Consider the following 18,896-nt stretch of genomic DNA (forward strand, 5'->3'; position numbering starts at 1 on the left):
TGCGGTTCGGTGTCTAGTTGCCATAGCGTGAGAATTCGAAAAAGTATGCCATGCCGTTTATTTTTGTGGTTTTGTTATCTGCTCTGTTCACGATTCTCATATGCTTGCCTCATTCCTTGCACTGATTCTTTAGGACTAGACTTTAAATATGATAGCGGAGGACTTGCACTCTCTTCAAACTGAAACAGTTCTTTTTCTTCTACACATTGTGTCCGTTTCGTAGATGCGCTTGCAACTTGATTTAATCGTTGCTTTTGTGCTGTTGTTCTCTTTTCCAAGCTACTTTTTTCTCTCGATGGCCATCACGTGCATGCGATAAGCACCGATCCATGTCCACCAGACGAGAGACCTTCCCTTGGTTTGCAGCGTAGCGTAACTGGATGAGCCATGTCACCACGCCATCTTTGTGTCCTGGTTTTCATTGTACTCTTGGCGGGAGCACAAGGCTTTTCCTTTGGCTGGCAGAAGGACGCGGACTCAGCTGAGGACCCCTTGATCGAGGAAGAAGATGAGGAAATACACACTGAGGACAAGCTAGAAGGGATGCCTCCATGGTACTCCAGCAAGGGCTATCCCTACGACTACGGGTGAGCACGACCCTGAATGCGTTCTTCTATATTTATTTGATTTTTGTGCAGGTATTTGTTGGATCGATCGCTGAAAAAAATAATAATCTCTTAGCAAAGACCGTATTTCGAGACAATACTTTTCGTTTTCCATTCTCCTTACCATTCGCCAGCACTTCGCATAAGGCTCGCATCTATTATTGTTGTTGTGGACAACTTGGTGCGACGAATGATAGGAAATGGATAAAATCGTCGCCAAGTTTCACTTAAAGTGCACTGCGGCACCTCAAGAAAGATATATATATATATATATATATATATATATAGAGAGAGAGAGAGAGAGATAAAGATAAAAGTAAACAAACTGAGGTGAATTAGACGCACGTGCCGTTTACTACCCTACGCTGAGAAAGATGAAGGTAGGAATGTTACAATGTGAAATAACACTGCACGCGCACACAGGTCTGCGCAGCACAATATGGACAGTCAGGGAGGCCGGTTGAGTTGATCATGTTAGCTCACGAAATCGTTCAGCTGTCCTTACTTTTCAAACTCCCTATGGTGGTCCGCTGATGTAGGGCAGCGAAAACACCGCCCGTAGAAGAATGCGTTTGTTTTTGAACAGGAGCGAAACGCAGAACAAAGGCCTTATGAACTCTACACGTCCTTCGGCTGCCGCTTGGAGAACCACTACACGTTCTATTTTTTTTTTGAATTTTTACCGCCACTAAAAGAGCTTTTTTTAAAATATCTGACTGACTGTTATTGAGTTATGAAATTGTGTACTTCTTGTTATTTTTTGAAAGTTTGTCTGCGTCATTTGTTACGTTGTGGCAAAAGTTAAGTGTGCATCTCGTTCCATGGACCCGACACTAGCCGCGATGGCTGGTGTCGATATGCAAGACGTCAATATGCCAGACGTCAATATGCAAGCCATTGAAATCCCGCATCTGATGCTCTTGACTTCATAAATTGATGCTATATACTTAAACAAGGATACCAAACGTTGGACTCATGAAAGAGGATTATCTTGCATTTCTACACGCAAACACTGAAATATGCGAGAATACCTCATAATCCGCGACGTTTCACCGACGTTGCCGATGTAGCGGTTTGAACGCATTGTTGAAAACATCAAGTTTGGCCTTCATTCCCTTGACTAATAAGCTGTTTCTGCCAAATAAGTGCCCTATCACGAAAGCGCAATAAACACTCTACCCTCCTTTTAATTTTGTTTCTCCTTAACAAACAATTCACAATATCCTTCTGTGTACATAGAATCTCTACAACACTTATATACCGAACAGGTTTTCGCGCTCGAGGCAGAACGCTTTGTGAATAGGCAGCTTCCCTATCTTGAACGCGCGTCTTGGTGCTCTCGTGGGTCCCGTGAAGAGGGAATTTATGAATTTATGGGTCCCGTGAAGAGGGAACCACTTCCATCGACGGCGTCTAAGAAGATGTCGAGCTCGGCTCCATAAAGTTGTTTCTCTCTCTCTCTCTCTCTCTTGGTGCTCTCGTAAATTTGTTGAATCGCACTCCACGCTGTAAAATTTGTACATGCCTTGTAGAATTACACGTAACTCGCATCGTTCGAATTACTTACTCCCGGGTGCCTTTCTAAGTGTCTGTTTTGCTTTGCTGCGTGCTTCACTTTGCATTTCTGGCGTTCCATGCTTTCTTGTTTTTTCCCGGAACAGAATGGGTGAGGAGATAGGAAACATATTCGGCCCTCACAACGAGGACCTCTTCAAAGACAAAGACTACGTTTTTGAAGAACCCCAGAAGACTTTCGAGGAGATCTATGAAGAAGTTTTCAGGTACAATACCGTGTTTTACGTGCGTACGTCGCTTTATTTCAATGGAACAAACATGCGACGTCATAACTGCGCTAAGAATTGCAAGAACTTGTCGCTGACTGTAATTTACTGATAGGTAGAAGTCGCAATGCCGGATTAAGGACAACAGAGAATTTCGGAGCCTCGGGCTAAGAAACGTCACTAATGCCCATGAATGCCGCAAATGTGTGGAACTGATTTGCAGGGACATAACCAGAAATTGATTTTTGGAAAGGGGTAGGGGAGGGGGTGGGCAAGCACTTGACCGGGGACGGGTAGGGGTAGGAAGGGTGTGGGGGGCTATAAAGGCCGCATGCTAACACAGAAATTGCCTGGGAAGGGGGGGGGGGTGTTCCGGGGCAGGTGTCCGGTGGGCCACCTCCTGTCTACGCCACTGAGTCGTAGGTTGCATACCAGCGCTGGCACTTACGACAATTGTACTTCTATGATGTAGTACAATGTCAATGTATAGTTGTACACTGACACAAGATGAAACGCTAAGAAAATACTTTTTGTCGCCTCTGGTGTAGAAAAGGAACACGTCTGCATGCCTTCGAAATCGGAGGCAAGCAATGAAAGGACGTCGCCCAATTGTGGAAACTGAGCAACATTGTTCGATTCTTTTCGAATTGATACTTTGCATCAGTCACGCTTTTCTATGTTTCGTGTTTCTTTTATCAAATGACCGAGTTGTCAATACGTAACTGCACTATTTTTACTTTTGCATGTGTGCCTTCCATGCCAGGTTTCACGACGTTGACAAAGATGATGTCCTCACGCCAGAGGAAGTGCGACGGGCGCTGATCCACTCAAAAGTCGACACTGTGGATGCCGCGGGAAATGGTATACGTGTTACGCTGTTACGCGGCCGCAGCCCCTGTTTCTCATCTACGCTTGGTGTTACCACAAGGAGCCGTTACTGTAGTTCACGTGTTGTAATATTTACACGACAAAGAGTAATCGCTAATGCGCTCCCCATTAATGCTAGGAAAGTAGGAGAGGCTGTAGGTTCTGCATTCTTCTAAAAAAAAAAACAATATATGTCTAATAAAGCATAAGGACCGAGTACAATGTCGCGCTCTTAGTGTTATATGTAAGCCGAGAGGACAAGACTGGGTAATAGGTGGGTAATACTTGTATATATTGTCGCACCAGTGCCACCAACATTAGCAACAATCTTCCGTGCAAACTATTTTCCGCTGTTCGAGTTGTAGCCGTCTACGAACCCACCTTGCCTTCAGCGGGAAAGGCCGCACACATCGGCCTTTCCTGTACTATCCTTCCTGTTTCCTTGTGCTGTTCGACACCTACGCAGAATGAATGCATGAATATATGTGCGGGTCTGCAAGAACTGGAGAGCTATTCAGTCCAATACAAATTTCTTTTTATTGACGACACTCAGCTATATGTCCCAGATACTTTCCACCATTTTTTCCACTCACTATGATGTATAGGACGTTGAATATATAGAATAACACGATGAATGCTTCATTTAAACAAGTGTCGTTTATGTTGCGGTGTTCCATTGCTAAGAAAAAAAAACCATTGCTGAAGAAAGCGAATTCGGGAAGGCCAAGTCACTTCGGGAAGCGTGTTGTCAGCACCGTGCACGTTCTAACATCAGTGCGTAGGAACGGCGGGCGATGTGGAAATGCTGGCCGGCGATGGAGCTGATGGCTGTCTCTGTAAAACATTTAGCGCCCGTCATTCAACACATTGTAAAATAATGCTAATATGCTTAAAAGGGCAGTTCCCCTTCCCCTCCTTCCCGCGCATCGCTCGTTCGCGCTTGTGCACCCCACTCAGCGCTGGTCCACCCCTCCCACCCCGCCTCCTTGTAGTACGTCAGGCATTTATGACATCCACAGTGATCAGTCGCAGGGACGCGAATCGTCGACTAGGCCTCTTGACTGATATACAACGAAGGACCCACGTAAGCTCAACGCAGAAAGGAGGGTCGATGCAATTTCCCTTATGAAATACGAACACTTTCAAAAAAAAGAAAGACGTAGTCAGGATCCGACGTACAATTATTCGTACCAACAGCGGAATCTAGCACGCTCCTAATAGGTTCCAACAAGGTTCCCACATGTTTGAACTTTCGTAGTAGCCGTATCGCCGACGCTGTGCAAGTCCTGTCGGACGCCACGTCGCATCGTCTGCCGCCTGCTTAATTGTTCCGCCCTGTTCCTACCTCACAGCCTCGCGACGATTTCTTCGCTTTGTGAGCAACGAGATTAAAGCTTAGGGGGTGTGCCCGTAACTTTCGAAACGCGAATCGAATACAGTACAATTGGATTCATTCTATGAATCGGATGGTCATATTCACAAATACGAATATTTCTCGGAGAGTTTTGGAATATTTCAAATCGTCAACTGCATGTGCGCGAGCAAAACGTGAAATTAGAGCAAAAACGCGATGAGTTTTATCCAGGTGACCTGATATAGTAGAGATAAAACACGATAAGTTACGTATTGGGGCAGACTTTGCGTCGGTCGGCAAGCCAGATGCTTCCGGCTAAAACCGCTATCATTCGCCCTCATCGAAGCACAATCGAACAGATTTGTTTGTATGTGCTTTCAATAAACACTGCTTCATTTTATGAAATGCGGTGACAGAAGCTTCTTAAGGTTGTCTATATAATAGGTTATATATTACTGCCAAAACCGGCTGCTTATTATTCGTAAACTATTCGACAAGAGTTCGATATGCGATTCGATTCGCTTCTAGCACCATTCGATTCGTATTAAATTTCTTATAAATGTTACTGTTAGCACGCCGATATCAAAGCTGTTAGGGAACATGGCAAAGAGACAGCGTCTCTCTCTCTCTCTTTCTCACCGACAGATCTAGTGGAGGACGCCCTTGCATACGACGACAAAGACAAGGATGGAGCGCTGTCACTCGAGGAGTTCCTGCTTTCGCAGAAGACAAACTTGAGTGGCCTCAGGAGCCTCGGGTCTCTGGAGCTATGACGCGTCACCGGTGACGGGAGTCGCCGAAGTAAACTTCGTATCGACATCACAAATTTTAAGGTTTACAGCATTTTAAATCCTGTTAATAACTAAAATACCGCGCTCCAATGTTGGCGTTGGACGTTTTCGAGTGAAGACATGCCTATTCATTCTAAAGCGCTATTGACAGCTATTTTTAGCCCTGTGATGCCCAAGTCCTACACCAAGAACAAAGATTTAAAAAAAAATCAATGTTGACATTTATTTCTGGTCATGCAGTGTAGATACAGGGAATGTTTCTTTTTGTTTTAGATCATACATAAGTTTAAAAATTGCCTATAGCAGGTGGCGTAAATGTAGTCTTCTTTGAGCTGAATTATTAGCACAATACATTATAGCACGATACGTTACTAGCACGGGGGGACATTACTATAGCACGAGAAATTGAAATGCATATTTGAATAATTACCGAAAATTCACTAATTAACTTTAAATGAATTACTTTACGGCAACCAAAATGTACAAATTACAGCAGATTGACTTGCGAGGCTTATCCACTTGGAATGGCTATCTAAGGATCACACGGGTTTCGAGATATGGGCCGTTAAACTTGCGGTAGAATGCACTATTGCTCCACTTCTTTTCACAAACCGCCATTTTATGCACTGAAGAACAAGATTAACTGGAACGCCCATGTATTTCGTTGGGCCCTTTGGGTATGAATATCTAGAAACCAGTGCCATCCCGAAATGTTGAATACGCCTTGCGAAGTCGCCGGATACAATTCGTAAATTGCAGTATAGACCGTAAAATACTTCATTGAAAGTTAATTATTGATCATTCCTTAATAATCTATTATGCACTTTGATTTCTCGTTGAAATAGTGCCTGCCTCTTTGACTAATCCATCTCGATGACTGGAATTAAGATATCTTCCATAGGTCATATTAACGAAAAGAAAGAGGGTTAACTGAGGGGCCCGATTTTTATTAATCGTATCATGAGAAGCCAACAAAGACACCAAGGACAACAGAGGGAAAATTAATTGCACTTAACAATTGAAATAAAGAAATGATAAATTACTGGAATTGAATCGACTTTCAATACCAATAATTTATTAATTATTTATTTCAGTTATTACGTACAAGTGATTTCCCCTGTGTTGTGCTTGGTGTCTCTGTTTGTTGGCTTCTTATGATAGGTGATGTTAAAACATCCTGTATGGTCCAGGAAAAAAAAAACACCTGGTATGTAGAAAGAGAACTAAGAATTTTTTTTCTGTTATAACCTAATTTCTGTGATAATTATTTCGCAACTGTGTTGCTAAACTATCCGCAGCTGGAACTTCACCCCAGCATATAAGAAATGCAACTATAAAGCTTTGCATTAAGTTTCCCAGGCTTCAATCAGCATTTTGGGGCATCAAATTTGGCTTACAATATATGATACATTGGACATTACGGGGTTATTTCGCACTACTGGTTACAGAAGAGGCCACATTACCATCTGACTTCCCTCCACTGCACGAGAAATAGGGAATCAGGTGTTCAGTTTCACTTGCGACTAGTTATATAAAAAAAATATCTTCTGAGTTGAGTAAGTCTCCGTGTAAACAAAAAAAAAGGGGGGGGACAACGTCATGCAAGAGCATGATACCTATAAAGCCAAGATGGAGTCAGAAAAAAATTGTCGTTGCGGTGCACGCTTTAAAGTAAGCTCATTGCTTCGCCCACTTCTCAGCGCTATTGTTAAAGCAACCAGATGTGTGAATTTCAGGGTTTAATACTATGCACTGAGTGGTATGCTGTGTTCTTCGCTTGTACCTGATTGTTTCCATCGAGCAATGCGGAGTTGACAGGGTTAGCTAACCTGGTCGACGTCTCGGCGTCTGCGAGTAGTAGTATTTCTATTAGGCCCCACTGACGCGCTCCACATTTTCTTTTTTCGTAGTTTGGCATGAGCCATTCATTGCATTGTATCCAAATGAGCCAGTGGCATGATGTACACGGCGATGTGTTTGCCGAAATAAATTGTCCCTGTCTGCTCCCCACTGCATTGAGCATAAAGATGTAACAAAAAAAAAATGATTGACGTCTGTGTGCTTATCGTATGTTTGAACGCTGTTCTGCTCCCGACGGCATTGAGCATAAAGATGTAAAAAAAAAATGAGTGACGCCTGTGTGCTTATCGTACGTTTGAACGCTGTGTTATATTGAAACTTCTCATGTCTGCTACAAGATGTATTGGCCAGTCAGCCAGTTCGGCGACATCGAGGGAACGGAGGCGTGAGAACCCACCTGTTGTGAACGTAGCGCCTTAAAAAAAAAAGGTCTCCAAGAATGCTAATGAGAGGAAGCACAATGTGAGAATATTTACCGCGACGAATATTCAATGGCGTATAACTGACAAAGCGCAAGTGGCTCTAATCAGATGTTTCTTTCTTTTTTCGATGTTTGCCGGAATGACGGCGGTAAAAACATTCAGTCGGAGTAACGTAAAGCTTATTTGTAGAAAAGGCATCAGAGTGTCGATCGAGATGCAAGCTCACACTCAAAGGATGCCCACGTCCTCGAGAAGTGGCCGGGCACCAACATGCGCAAGCAAACTTCTCATTCCTCTTACACGGACAATTCCGTGGACAAGCAGCACACGAAACGTAGTATATTATCTTGCACGTTGTTCTTTCGCACCTAATAAGCAAGGCGAACTTCGCGTTATTGCCCAGCAGCGCGATTTCCGGGACAACGAAATACAGAGATCGCCACAAGGTCTCCATTTTTCGTTGCACAATCCCGGGGCAGCGAACTACGCGTCGCGTGAAGTGCCCGATAACCGCGCGAGAAAATTTGACGCGGTGTGGCGGTTGCCACTCTTCTCCCCTTTTACGTGCCCGAATGCTGGGTGTTTATAGAACTTATGGGGTCAGCGCTTATCAGAGGAGGAGGAGGCCTTATCAGCAATCGCCGCTTTCCTGGCCCCTTGCCACAAAAACATTTCTCGCGCGCCGCGCGTGTACACATATTGTCTACGGCCGAAGCTTTTTCCTCATCCCGGCGGCGAACATACGTCTTGCGTCTCATCAGCTGGGTTGGACCATTCTGCTGAAGGGGTGTAAGCCACACGATCTCAAACACGTTTTTCGCGTCATGCTGGCGTCGTGGTCTTGATGCTCCTACCTGGGATGGCGTTGGCGTGCACGCATTTAGCGCTTCAAGTTCTTGTTGATGCGAGGCACTGTGTGCGAGGTCGACTCCTGTGTCGCATTTGTGTGCCTACAGGATGCAGGTTTTCATGCAGCGGTCAAAGGTAAGCTTCAGTGAGCATTTTGTTTTAGGTACTGATCGCGTAATGTGGCGAGCTACGGTAATAACACCTAGAAAGATATTGAGAAGTGTTTAAAATACGTGGCTCTCAGAGCCCTCGGGTGTTGAGTGTGCGCCATTAATAGCACTGACCACCGCTCAGAGAACCCTTATCCCGAACGTGTCACAAAGTAGTCAACAACTACGCGGATCGATGCCCGGCACACGCCACTTCAGTATTACTGCCATGTAAACGTTCGCTGTTTCCGTGGGCATTTTTTTTCTGACAGTGTCTTGCTTCAGATTTCGTAGAACAAGTGTCGTTCCAGAAGTGAGCTTCAATGCACGGATCTAGTTTTCTTACGTAGAACTGGAGGTCAGCTTGTTGGTTACTTTGCTTGCTCAGCTGGCATTTGAAGGCCACTGGACGTTTTGACATTCATTAAAGCTTGGCTTATCTGTAATTTTTCAATGTGTGAAATACTTAACGTAGTAGCTTTCACATTCTCAGTTCTAGTATGTTTCGTATGCAACTATCTGTTGTGCTAGCATTTACGCCCAAAGGTGCCAGCTGGAAGCAGGTCGCTGGCAACCTTTAGAGACGGTACCATAGTTAGCCCCCCTCGTGTTTTCAACGTAACATCAGTGTCTCAGCGAACAGTGCCTTTCAAAACTGTGGCGATTCAGCGTCACATTAGCGAATGGAGGTGCAGGCTATCTTTCAATTCCGTGGAATCCTCACGGTTAGCGAGATATCTAAAGGCTTCAATTACAAAAGCCACGGTAATTGGCTCACACTACCAGCGGGAATAAATGTGTCCTCTAAAAATAATGAAAATACACTGCCGCTATGCAGAGCAGTAATGTGTCTACGTCGTAGCTTAAGGATGACTTATAAATGTTTATACTGGTTGAGGTAAACACGTGAAAGAAAAAAAACTATTGTAAACTCTTTTCGCTCTTTCATATCCTGTTGAGCGACACCATTCGATTCACACTGCACAAACAATTTGTTTGCGTTTGTGTAGCCGGCGCATATAGAATACTGCATGCCACCATCGAAACTGCACTCTCCAATATGCCGTTGTTCGTATCGTCGCGTAGAATGGATCTTGCATCTGTCGGCCATTGATTGATTACTGGATAATGCATGTTGCGCAATTTTACGGCAAGCTCCAAGAAAAATTTTCTGCTTGTCGGGATGAATTTGACTGTCGTGTTAATACGAGCGCTATTGGGCCGACGAGCACCGCACGGGTGAATTAGCAAAGTCAGCCTGAATAATACAGCCTGAAGAGGGTAGAGCGCGTCGAAGCCCACTTGGTCAAACTGAATAACCGAGGTTAGACGGCGGGATTAGTACATTCTAGGCCGAGTTGGCTTGCCGCAGTTAGCACACCGTCTTGTCTCGTCCTGACGCTGCGTGGCGATGGCGTACCTTTCTCGCCATGCTACTCGTACTAAGGCGCATTATTTTTCCCGTCACAAATTTGTTCACGTAAAGGTCGTCGAATCGGACTACCTCAACCTTTGACATCTTGTTCAACGCTTTTCCGTCGGCTTGATATCATCATCAACATTATCAACGTCATGTTCACTACCGGAGGAGGCTTCACCGAGCGATCCCCAATGGCAATTACCGTGTCTTGCGCTAGTGGACCCCACGTTATACTCGCGAATTTCCTCCTTTCATCACACCACCACCACCCAATTCGCTGTCGTTCTCGATTGCGCTTCCCTTCTCTTGGCACCCGTTCTGTAACTCTAATAGACACCCGGGTATCTGCCCTACGCATCACATGACCTTACCAGCACCCCCCCCCCCCTTTTTTTTTCCCATTTTGTGTCTACTAGAATATCGGCTACACCTCTTACTATCGTATCTATTACGCCTATTGCATTTAATCCCATGGCTATTTGCGGGGTCGTTAAATACGTTTCAAACTTCTTTGCTAACCTCCAAAGAAACTTGAGAAAAAGTTAAGGACCGCGCAACGGGTGATGGAACGAGCGGTTCAGTATGAATGAACCTAAATAGCGTTTCTTTTTTTCGGACAAGCGGCTCGAAGACATGTACGTACAAGTTACCCTTGCTGTTTTGTCATCGTGTGCTGCGAGAGAGGCTGATGGAGCAACAAAACAAATGGCGCCCAGTATACTGGGACCAAAATCGGCTGTTTTCGACAGTTTAGTCCTCAGTGCGGTTGCTAAGGGCATGTAGCTGAAAACAGCCGACTGTCGTGATATCGATTTTACTAGGGCTGTTAAATTATTCGGAAACCTGTGCTGTATACTTAAAACAGGATAGCATCGCATATTGCTTAGGCCTTTGCAACAAATGTCAGTTCGTATCGGCTGGAGCGGCAGGTCAGTTTTAAATATTTCATAGCGTTCAGAAGACACTGAACATTGCCTGCTGCACGATTTTACGACGCTTATCGAATTGAAAGACAAGACACTGCCCGTGAGGCATTTATTTAAATCATGGCGATTGTTGACATGCAAAATAAAAAAAATACTAGATTAATGGTATCGGTGACTTGACTGTGGATTGTCGCTTTCATCAGGCTATCTCAGGACTCGGTAAACAATGCCGGAGAGTCGCTAAGGGACTGCCACTAACATTCGTTAGAAGGAGGATAAAAGTTTCTTGACAGCGTATCGCGGGGCGCAACGCCGCGTATCAGTGGCTAAATCACGCGCTCGAGTTTGTGGCTGATGTAAACAGATAAAAAAGGATGCGTTGTCGCGCTGGCGTTCGTACAAAATACGCGTGCAGAACAAAAGAAAACTGTCCTCGTTGCAACTAAAATACCGTGTTCTCGCTTTGGTGCAAGCCGCACGTGGGATGTGCGCAGCAGTTTGAAGAGACACTTAAAAGCAAAACAATTCAAACTGTATGAGTAATTTATATTTCTATAATATTGCTACACGCGTGTGACATTTGATTGTTTGAACGAGGCGCGTGGGCGCCATCACTCGGGAAAAGAGGAGGAAGAACGAACTGGGCTCACGCTGTGAATCTAACCGGTCAGTGCTGCAACCGCTGTTGTAAATAGAACCTGTAAATAGTTGCTCGTCTTACTGACTCGTCCTTCGGGTAACAATATCACGCACAGAAAAAAAAAATCACTCTTTTCGTGAAGAGGCTCGGTGAGACAGAAAGGACGCAAAAAGACGAAACACGGGTGGCGCCGCCGCCTTGCAGTTCCCGCATCAGTGAGCCGTGACGTCATGAATTTTCGTGTTATCTGCTCGGGCCTAGTAAAGTCTTTGTCGGTAAAGGTAAATTACATAGTATTGTAAAAAAAAGCCAAATACTGAGCTTAGCAAGCTTGGAGAACTTTTGCCAGGCTGCAGTGTTCGAAATACGAGAACACATACCTTGAAATGAGTGACGTCACACTGACGTACCTTCGCGGCAGTTTCGGTGCGAAATTTGAAAAAAAGTCAAACTATTATATTATATTATATTATATTATATTATATTATATTATATTATATTATATTATATATATTATGTTATATTCAACCTATTACGGCGAACTTAAGTAAGATGGTGCTTTGAAAGAATGCTTATTGAGTAACTGTTTTAACTGCCTTGTAAATGAGTTTCTCACGCAGCTGTCTTAATCGAGGCCGGTCGCAGAACTGTTATGAATTAGGATAGGGCGAATAGTCCATTCGAGAACTTAGATGTAGCTGATGGACTATTAGGGAACCTTTTCGTTGAGCGGAACCTTGTTCGTTTGAAACTCGAGCATGTTTCGCACAAATATTGTCGAAAGCAAAGTGAGAAGGTTACGCATCTGAAACCGTCATTCATTTCTATTACCTTCAGAAGGACGCTGACGAGGCTAAGCTACTACCACCGACCCGGAAAAGAGCGCCTCTTTTCCTACACGGTCGGTGACGTTATTGACAGGACAGCGGAAGCACGGGGTGAAAATCTCGCCGTTGTGTCCTGCCACCAGTCCATCAGGAAGACGTACGCGGAGTATAAGATGGACGTGAGTGCAATGCATGTTTCTCACTATTGCTTGCTGCATTCAGCGATTTCGGTCAGGGAAAGTCGTTTAACGAGTTTACTACCAGGTTTATTTATTGAACGCGGCCGTAGCATAGCATGTACTCCTCGTTTCCTCTTGTATTCTGCTCATTTTTATCGAAAACCGGAGCTTGCAAAAGCAAGCCGTTACGCTTCAACCTTTCAGATTGACAATATCCCGAACAAGAAACTCGCGTATAAAGACTCGTAGTGCGAAATCTCGTGGCTGTCATCCCACGGAAATTGTTGAGACAGAAGCATCAACCGAGATCTGGTGGCAGTTCGTCAAGTCACGCAGTTAACGCACTCTTGAAAGCTATTTTCCTTTGAGATTTAAGCCCTCACACCTGTGGCCTCCCTCGGAGAGAACGAAACTTGCGAAACTCTTTACTGACTCCTTTTCCTCATTTACACAGAACGCGGTGGTGAAGCGAAAAGCTGTTTTTAGCCGAAGGTTCCTCTTTCTATTAACCGTGAGAATCGACTGAGGGTACGATGAAGCTTTTGCTGGCTAAATGCTTCTCCACAGTTCAAGGTAATTCGATCAGCGTACGTAGGACATATCTTCGCAAAAAAATCAATGAGGCAGTATTGGCAAAAATATATGACTCCGTGCGCTTATCGTATACTTGCAGATCGACCACTTTGCAGCCGCCCTGATGTCACTGAAGTTGGGCATTGGCTCCAGAATAGCAATTGTTGCACCCAACATGTACGAATGGGCCGTCGTGTTGTTCGCAGCTGCCAAGGCAGGTTTAGTATTGGTAAGCATTTGAAGCGCCATTGGCTCATGTATTGTCACAGTCTTGTGCTCTATACAGCAATTCACGGAAACTTTTCTATTTCTACAGGTCAACGTGAACACGACCTACGAAATTCACGAACTGGAACACTGCCTGAATCACGTAAGCGGGAGCGGGGTGGTCCCACAAGATCGGGTTTATTTCTCTCGAATTAATTTCAGACGGACTGCAAAGCCGTGATTTTGTCGGAGCAGTTTTCGAAACAGGACTACTACAAGATGCTCGTTAAATTGGCGCCGGAGTTGGTATCGAGCTCTTTTGGTGATGTCAAGAGTGCAAGGTATGCTAACCAGTTCAATACGCGGTGAGTGAGTATACCGATGTGTTCAGGATCGACACCCGCCGTGGTTGCTTACAGTGGCTTTGCTGTTGCGCTGCTAAGCATGAGGTCGCGGGATCAAATCCCGACCATGGCGGCCGCATTTCGATGAGGGCGAAGTGCAAAAACACCCGTGCGCTTAGATTTAGGTGCACGTTAATGAAACCCAGGTGGTCACCAAAGGTTCAGGCAGACAAAATAAACTAAAGGTTCTACATGTATAACCCTGAGGTTAGTGCATGTAAAGAATCCGGTACTCGATGACACAAGGAGACCATCTTCCGCGCTGAAACAGCAATTTACCGCTCCTTGATAATACACTGGTCTACCGCTTCATATGTGTTTCAAATAGACGACGCAGCAACGATAAAAAGTTTGAAGCAAAGTGATGTCGTCTCCAAATGCACTCTACTAAAATCATGCTGCCAGTATATATGTAAGACTCGCTATCTTTGATGCACCCGAATGTTCGCAGCGAAACACCTCCAGAAATTTCGTTTCACTTCCGTTGACGTCAAAATGCAGCGCAGAAGTCCACATAGAAACAAGGTTGCAAGGAACAAAATTATGGGAAATTTGGTATATCTGTGGAGTGTGGGGAAAACTCCTAAACAATGTGACGAGCAAAGTTCAGCGTGTGTTCGTTTATTGCGTATCCCAGTTTCAGCGCTGTTTTCGCGAATTATTTACTCCATTACTTACTCATATTATTAGAATGACGCATGGCCTGCGAATACAGGGAGCTCGAAGAAGTGTAAAATCGCAAGCACCACAGCGTTAAGAGCGAGCTAGCTGAGATTTCTTCACCAAAAAGCAATGCAAAGCGATTTTTAATCGTACGATCTCGGTCTCTCTATCGATTAAACCTTTTGTTGATCTAAATCTTAATCCAAAGTGCTCCCTGTGCAGTGGGCAGAGTTGTCTTTTATTCGGGCAAGTGGCGCTTTCTAAATAGGTTGCGTGGTCTCTGAGGTGGCCGTCAGCGCAAATGTCTCGTTGAGATATTCAACAAGCTTTTGACAGTTTTTGTAAGTTTTTGGTATGAGGCGAGTGTTCACGCTTCCAAGGTTGTCCCGTAGCGGTAGCGAACTGCGTATCAGTGCAAGTAGTTTTACTGAACCATGCGACGAACCACGCATATAATATGCCCGTGGCTGACGGAAATGCTTTACAGCGTTTACATTTCTCTAGGTGACTCCCCAGCGGTGGCACAAGCGAGCTCATTGAACCATGTCTCGTTTGCAGGCTACCCAGCCTGAAGCACGTCATATTCATCGGAGAAACAGCCAAACCGTAAGACTTGCTTCCATTTCTGGTTGAAAGAACCTCTTCGATTCTCATTTTTTTCAGACAGATGGCTCGGTTGGGGCATAGAAGAATATAAATAGTGTTAACCGGCAAAGGGGCGTTTTATTTTTCTTCATTTCGCTGTTACTTTTGGTGCAAATGCAGATTTATGTGATGTGGAGCGGTGAATGTTCACTATGTGATCTACTACTTCTCTGTCGACAATCGGCTCAAGAAATCGGACCTGTGCTACATCAGGCGCAAATCGTAACGAATTCTTCAAACAAATTGAGTAGATTGACTACTATACGGGGATGGGGAATATGTAAGTTATGTGGCACCCCTTTAGCTTTATTTGAATGTAGCATGTAGGACTTTATATATGTTAGTAGCTTACAGCTATGTTGCTTTTTACCAACAAGAAATACAACAAACGAAAGGAACGAAGATAAAAAAAAGCACCTTTTTTGCAGGGGCACGGTTAGGTTCGCCGATTTGATGGAGTCTGCTACGAGCGAACACCTCCGTGCCGTGCACTGTACTGCCTCCCAGTTGCAGATGGACGACGCTGTCAACCTGCAGTTCACATCTGTGAGCACAATAATTCGCACAGAGCATTGTTCGAGAGACACTTCAGGGACGTGTTTAGCCGTTGAAATCGTATCTTGTACTTTTGAAATCCCAGATCGATTTAGTATAGGCCGTGGCTCGACCAGTTACGTGTAATTTCAGATGCCGCATTTCAGCCGCCGCATTTCATCCGCCGCATTTCAGCCGCATTTAACTGGTGGTGTTGCGCCGCCATCTCATTTCAGAAGTCGTTACCTCTGAGATCGCTAATTTCGCAAACATCTTGCCACTGTTTACCTGTTAAAGCTAAAACTGCTATAAAAATAAGTTTATTGTTAGCGTTACGGTTAATCAAGGGTTAAGGTTTGGAAACTTGATTATTAGAAAAATAATTACTTTTTTTTCTCTAGTAGGAGTATTTTGTTTCCGGAGAAAGGTCAAGCACTTCAAAGTGACCGTTTAAGAATCGATTACTTCTGATGATTAAGCCAGCGCAACCGGTATTGTAAAAGGCATTTTCATAAATTTGATACTGCAAGGTTAAGGCACATTTAAACACCTCAGTATAACGCAGTGCAATTTTTGTGACCAGGGTGCTAGTTTCAAATTGTGCTGATGCAGTCGTCTTTCGCAGGGAACAACAGGAAAGCCCAAGGCGGCACAGCTGTCCCACTTCAACATAGTAAACAACGCCTATCTGGTAGGCCGGAGGCTCAACCTACACAAGCAGGTATACTGAATTGGATAATGTATTTGAAACGTGAAACAATGTGTACATGCATGTACGTAGTTCGTTCAAAGAAATTATGGTTATGATTGAAGGACTTCACCCGCTCAAGATACACGCACCATATTGAAGTGTCAAGGCGAAGTTTTTATTTTGAAAGGGCCGCAAGATCGTAGGTAATTTTTTTTTACCAGAGGCTATGCTACGCGATAATCATTTTTAATATATACTTATGAAATGTTACAAAAATGGAAAGAGCCTTCAACAACGAGGATGGCTGAATGTCTACACGCGGGTTCATTTTGCTTAGGAAGTCACTTCCGAAACTAATACGCCATTTTCTCGTCTGTTGCTATACTTAGTAGTTTGTTAAACACAGCCATTGCTATACCACAGATTCTATACCATAGATGTCGCAACTTCGCCCTTGTGCCTGATGCAATTTATCTGACACATCACAATTTTATAGCAAACCTTGGGTGTACCTTTGGATTCTCGCAGGGGGAGGTGATTTGTCTGAACGTTCCATTGGTTCACTGCTTTGGTTGCGTCGCTGGCATAATGTCGGCGGCCATTTTCGGGTCCACGGCGGTAATGCCGGCACCGAGCTTCAGTGCAGCTGCGGCGTTGGAGAGTATTACAGCAGAAGAGTACGTATGCTGCAGGGTTCTTGTGCAGGAGTTCTCGTTTGCGATTTCGTGCAATGCTTGTCTGCCTTCCACAGGTGCACTTTCATCTACGGTACACCAACCATGTACATTGACATGCTGCAGCATGTGGGACACGGTTGTTACGACGTTTCATCCGTTCGAACAGGTGCGAGTGAAATTTCGTTTTTTGTTTTCTGCATTTCTTTTCGTGCTTGGCAAATTTGTCTGCAATATTACTGAGCTAATAAACATAGCGAGTGCTTTTGTGTAATTGTAGGTGTAAAATAACAATTTCATATGCCGGTATTCGAAACATTTCAAGCCTCTTTGACATGATTCGTCTCAGAAAAGTGATTTTCAGGATAGTTTATCTGCTGGATGTTTCTGAGTGGATACAAATTAGAATATGAAGAAATATTACTTTAAATAAACAATTCCGCCTGTTTAATCCAGAAAACATTCCTTTGTTATGCGGTTGGATTTTCCTGACTCATAGCAGTGTATTTCTATACGAATGAAGACGTTCCTATTTTGCCACCTTCCCATTCAGTGTGCAAAAGGCGTTTTCCTCGTAATTTTACATTCAGTGATAACGCGATCAAGTAAAACATTTACTGATCTGTATTACTGTATTACATTTATTGGGTCGAGTTACTTCATAGCTATATGTAACTATACTGAATATTGTTCAGGGACAGTAATTGTTTTGATTAATTTCGACAGCACCAGATCTGAGACAAACGCTTGCATTAAAAAAAAAAGGTTTATTTTTCAATCCGCTGGGTTGGCAATGCTATAGGAACTTGGCTTACTCCTTCAAAAGACCGAGGCACAGTTCTGAAGCTGAAAGCTAACACTAGCGAACATACATGCAGCTGTCGTGTCTGGCGCACCTTGCCCGAACCACTTGGCAAAAGGCATCACGGAAAATCTCAACGCAAAACGCATCCATGTAAGTAGGTTACCTTATGTTAAGACTACAACAAAAATAAGCAGGCTTTCACTCTCGGAAGTTAACTATGGCTACTAGGGACGACGGGAGAATGCATTGGAGGGAGAGGAGGGGGGGTCAGAGCGAAGGCGTCGTGTAAAGGCCTTTCACTTAGCAAAAGCACATGCCACATTTTTACATTCCGAACCCACTGGAATACACTAGCATACGCGGGGAATCGAAAATACGACGTCTGCTTAGTAGCAGTATGCCATAGTTATTAAACTACTACTGCCGATCGCTATCTAGAGCATTCTGTGCGAAAAATAAAGGCGATGACTACACATGTACGAAAACAAATGTTTTAGATTTTGATTAAAAACGTTCTAATTGAGGATGAGTTACAAATTCTGCTGACGGAACCACTTTACTACTCCTTTAAGTATTCTGTTCTATGAATACATTTCCTTGCGATTTCCTTTCTACGATTACGATTACGATTTCCTTTACATTTTCTTTCCACGATTTGACATCAACGCATCTACTTGTGCAGGTTTTGTATGGCACAACGGAAACGAGTCCAATAGTTACAGCGAATGACCCGAACGAACCTGTGGATCAGTGGATAACTTCGGTGGGAAGGCCTTTGGACCACGTTGAGGTGAGTGCGAATTAGTGTTCACCATCCGTAATCTAAGCCAACGTCTAGTAGACCCACGTTATTTTTTTCGTTATCCACCGTGCAAGCCGGTACTCGAATTTGGTGTTAGTGTTCCTTCGGAAACAAAAACATAACTTTGTAACGTTGAACAACTTTGAAAGAAAAATATGTAGCGTCGAATAGCTTTGCAATAATCTTGTGATAACTTTGTAACGATATGTGATATGCCATGGGAAAATC

General features: G+C 44.1%; 2 protein-coding genes across 2 annotated transcripts in view; both read left to right on the forward strand.

Annotated features, from left to right (window-relative positions):
- Positions 1 to 257: 257 nt before the first annotated feature.
- Positions 258 to 5,386, forward strand: LOC135909318 (uncharacterized). The gene is made up of 4 exons (XM_065441258.1): positions 258 to 587; positions 2,267 to 2,386; positions 3,150 to 3,247; positions 5,253 to 5,386. The coding sequence occupies exons 1-4, from the start codon at positions 388 to 390 to the stop codon at positions 5,378 to 5,380; spliced, it is 546 nt and encodes a 181-aa protein (XP_065297330.1). The 5' UTR covers positions 258 to 387; the 3' UTR covers positions 5,381 to 5,386.
- Positions 5,387 to 8,414: 3,028 nt separating this feature from the next.
- Positions 8,415 to 18,896, forward strand: part of LOC135909319 (uncharacterized) — a 55,236-nt gene continuing 44,754 nt past the window's right edge. The window contains exons 1-12 of the mRNA XM_065441259.2: positions 8,415 to 8,664; positions 12,502 to 12,670; positions 13,344 to 13,472; positions 13,560 to 13,613; positions 13,673 to 13,791; positions 15,076 to 15,123; positions 15,591 to 15,708; positions 16,322 to 16,417; positions 16,916 to 17,064; positions 17,139 to 17,230; positions 17,940 to 18,016; positions 18,549 to 18,656. Coding sequence (XP_065297331.2) covers positions 8,525 to 8,664; positions 12,502 to 12,670; positions 13,344 to 13,472; positions 13,560 to 13,613; positions 13,673 to 13,791; positions 15,076 to 15,123; positions 15,591 to 15,708; positions 16,322 to 16,417; positions 16,916 to 17,064; positions 17,139 to 17,230; positions 17,940 to 18,016; positions 18,549 to 18,656 — 1,299 coding nt within the window. The 5' untranslated portion in view covers positions 8,415 to 8,524. The remainder of the gene's footprint in view (positions 8,665 to 12,501; positions 12,671 to 13,343; positions 13,473 to 13,559; positions 13,614 to 13,672; positions 13,792 to 15,075; positions 15,124 to 15,590; positions 15,709 to 16,321; positions 16,418 to 16,915; positions 17,065 to 17,138; positions 17,231 to 17,939; positions 18,017 to 18,548; positions 18,657 to 18,896) is intronic.

Source organism: Dermacentor albipictus, chromosome 5 (genome assembly GCF_038994185.2).
Source record: "Dermacentor albipictus isolate Rhodes 1998 colony chromosome 5, USDA_Dalb.pri_finalv2, whole genome shotgun sequence".
In the NCBI taxonomy this organism is placed as follows: domain Eukaryota; kingdom Metazoa; phylum Arthropoda; class Arachnida; order Ixodida; family Ixodidae; genus Dermacentor; species Dermacentor albipictus.

What these genes read in the sequence shown, in the direction of transcription:
- LOC135909318 (XM_065441258.1), top strand. Translation starts at nt 388, where the DNA reads ATGTCACCACGCCATCTTTGTGTCCTGGTTTTCATTGTACTCTTGGCG. An exon ending in ATCTATGAAGAAGTTTTCAG is followed by an intron (nt 2,387 to 3,149) that starts GTACAATACCGT and finishes CTTCCATGCCAG; the next exon opens with GTTTCACGACGTTGACAAAG. An exon ending in TGTGGATGCCGCGGGAAATG is followed by an intron (nt 3,248 to 5,252) that starts GTATACGTGTTA and finishes TCTCACCGACAG; the next exon opens with ATCTAGTGGAGGACGCCCTT.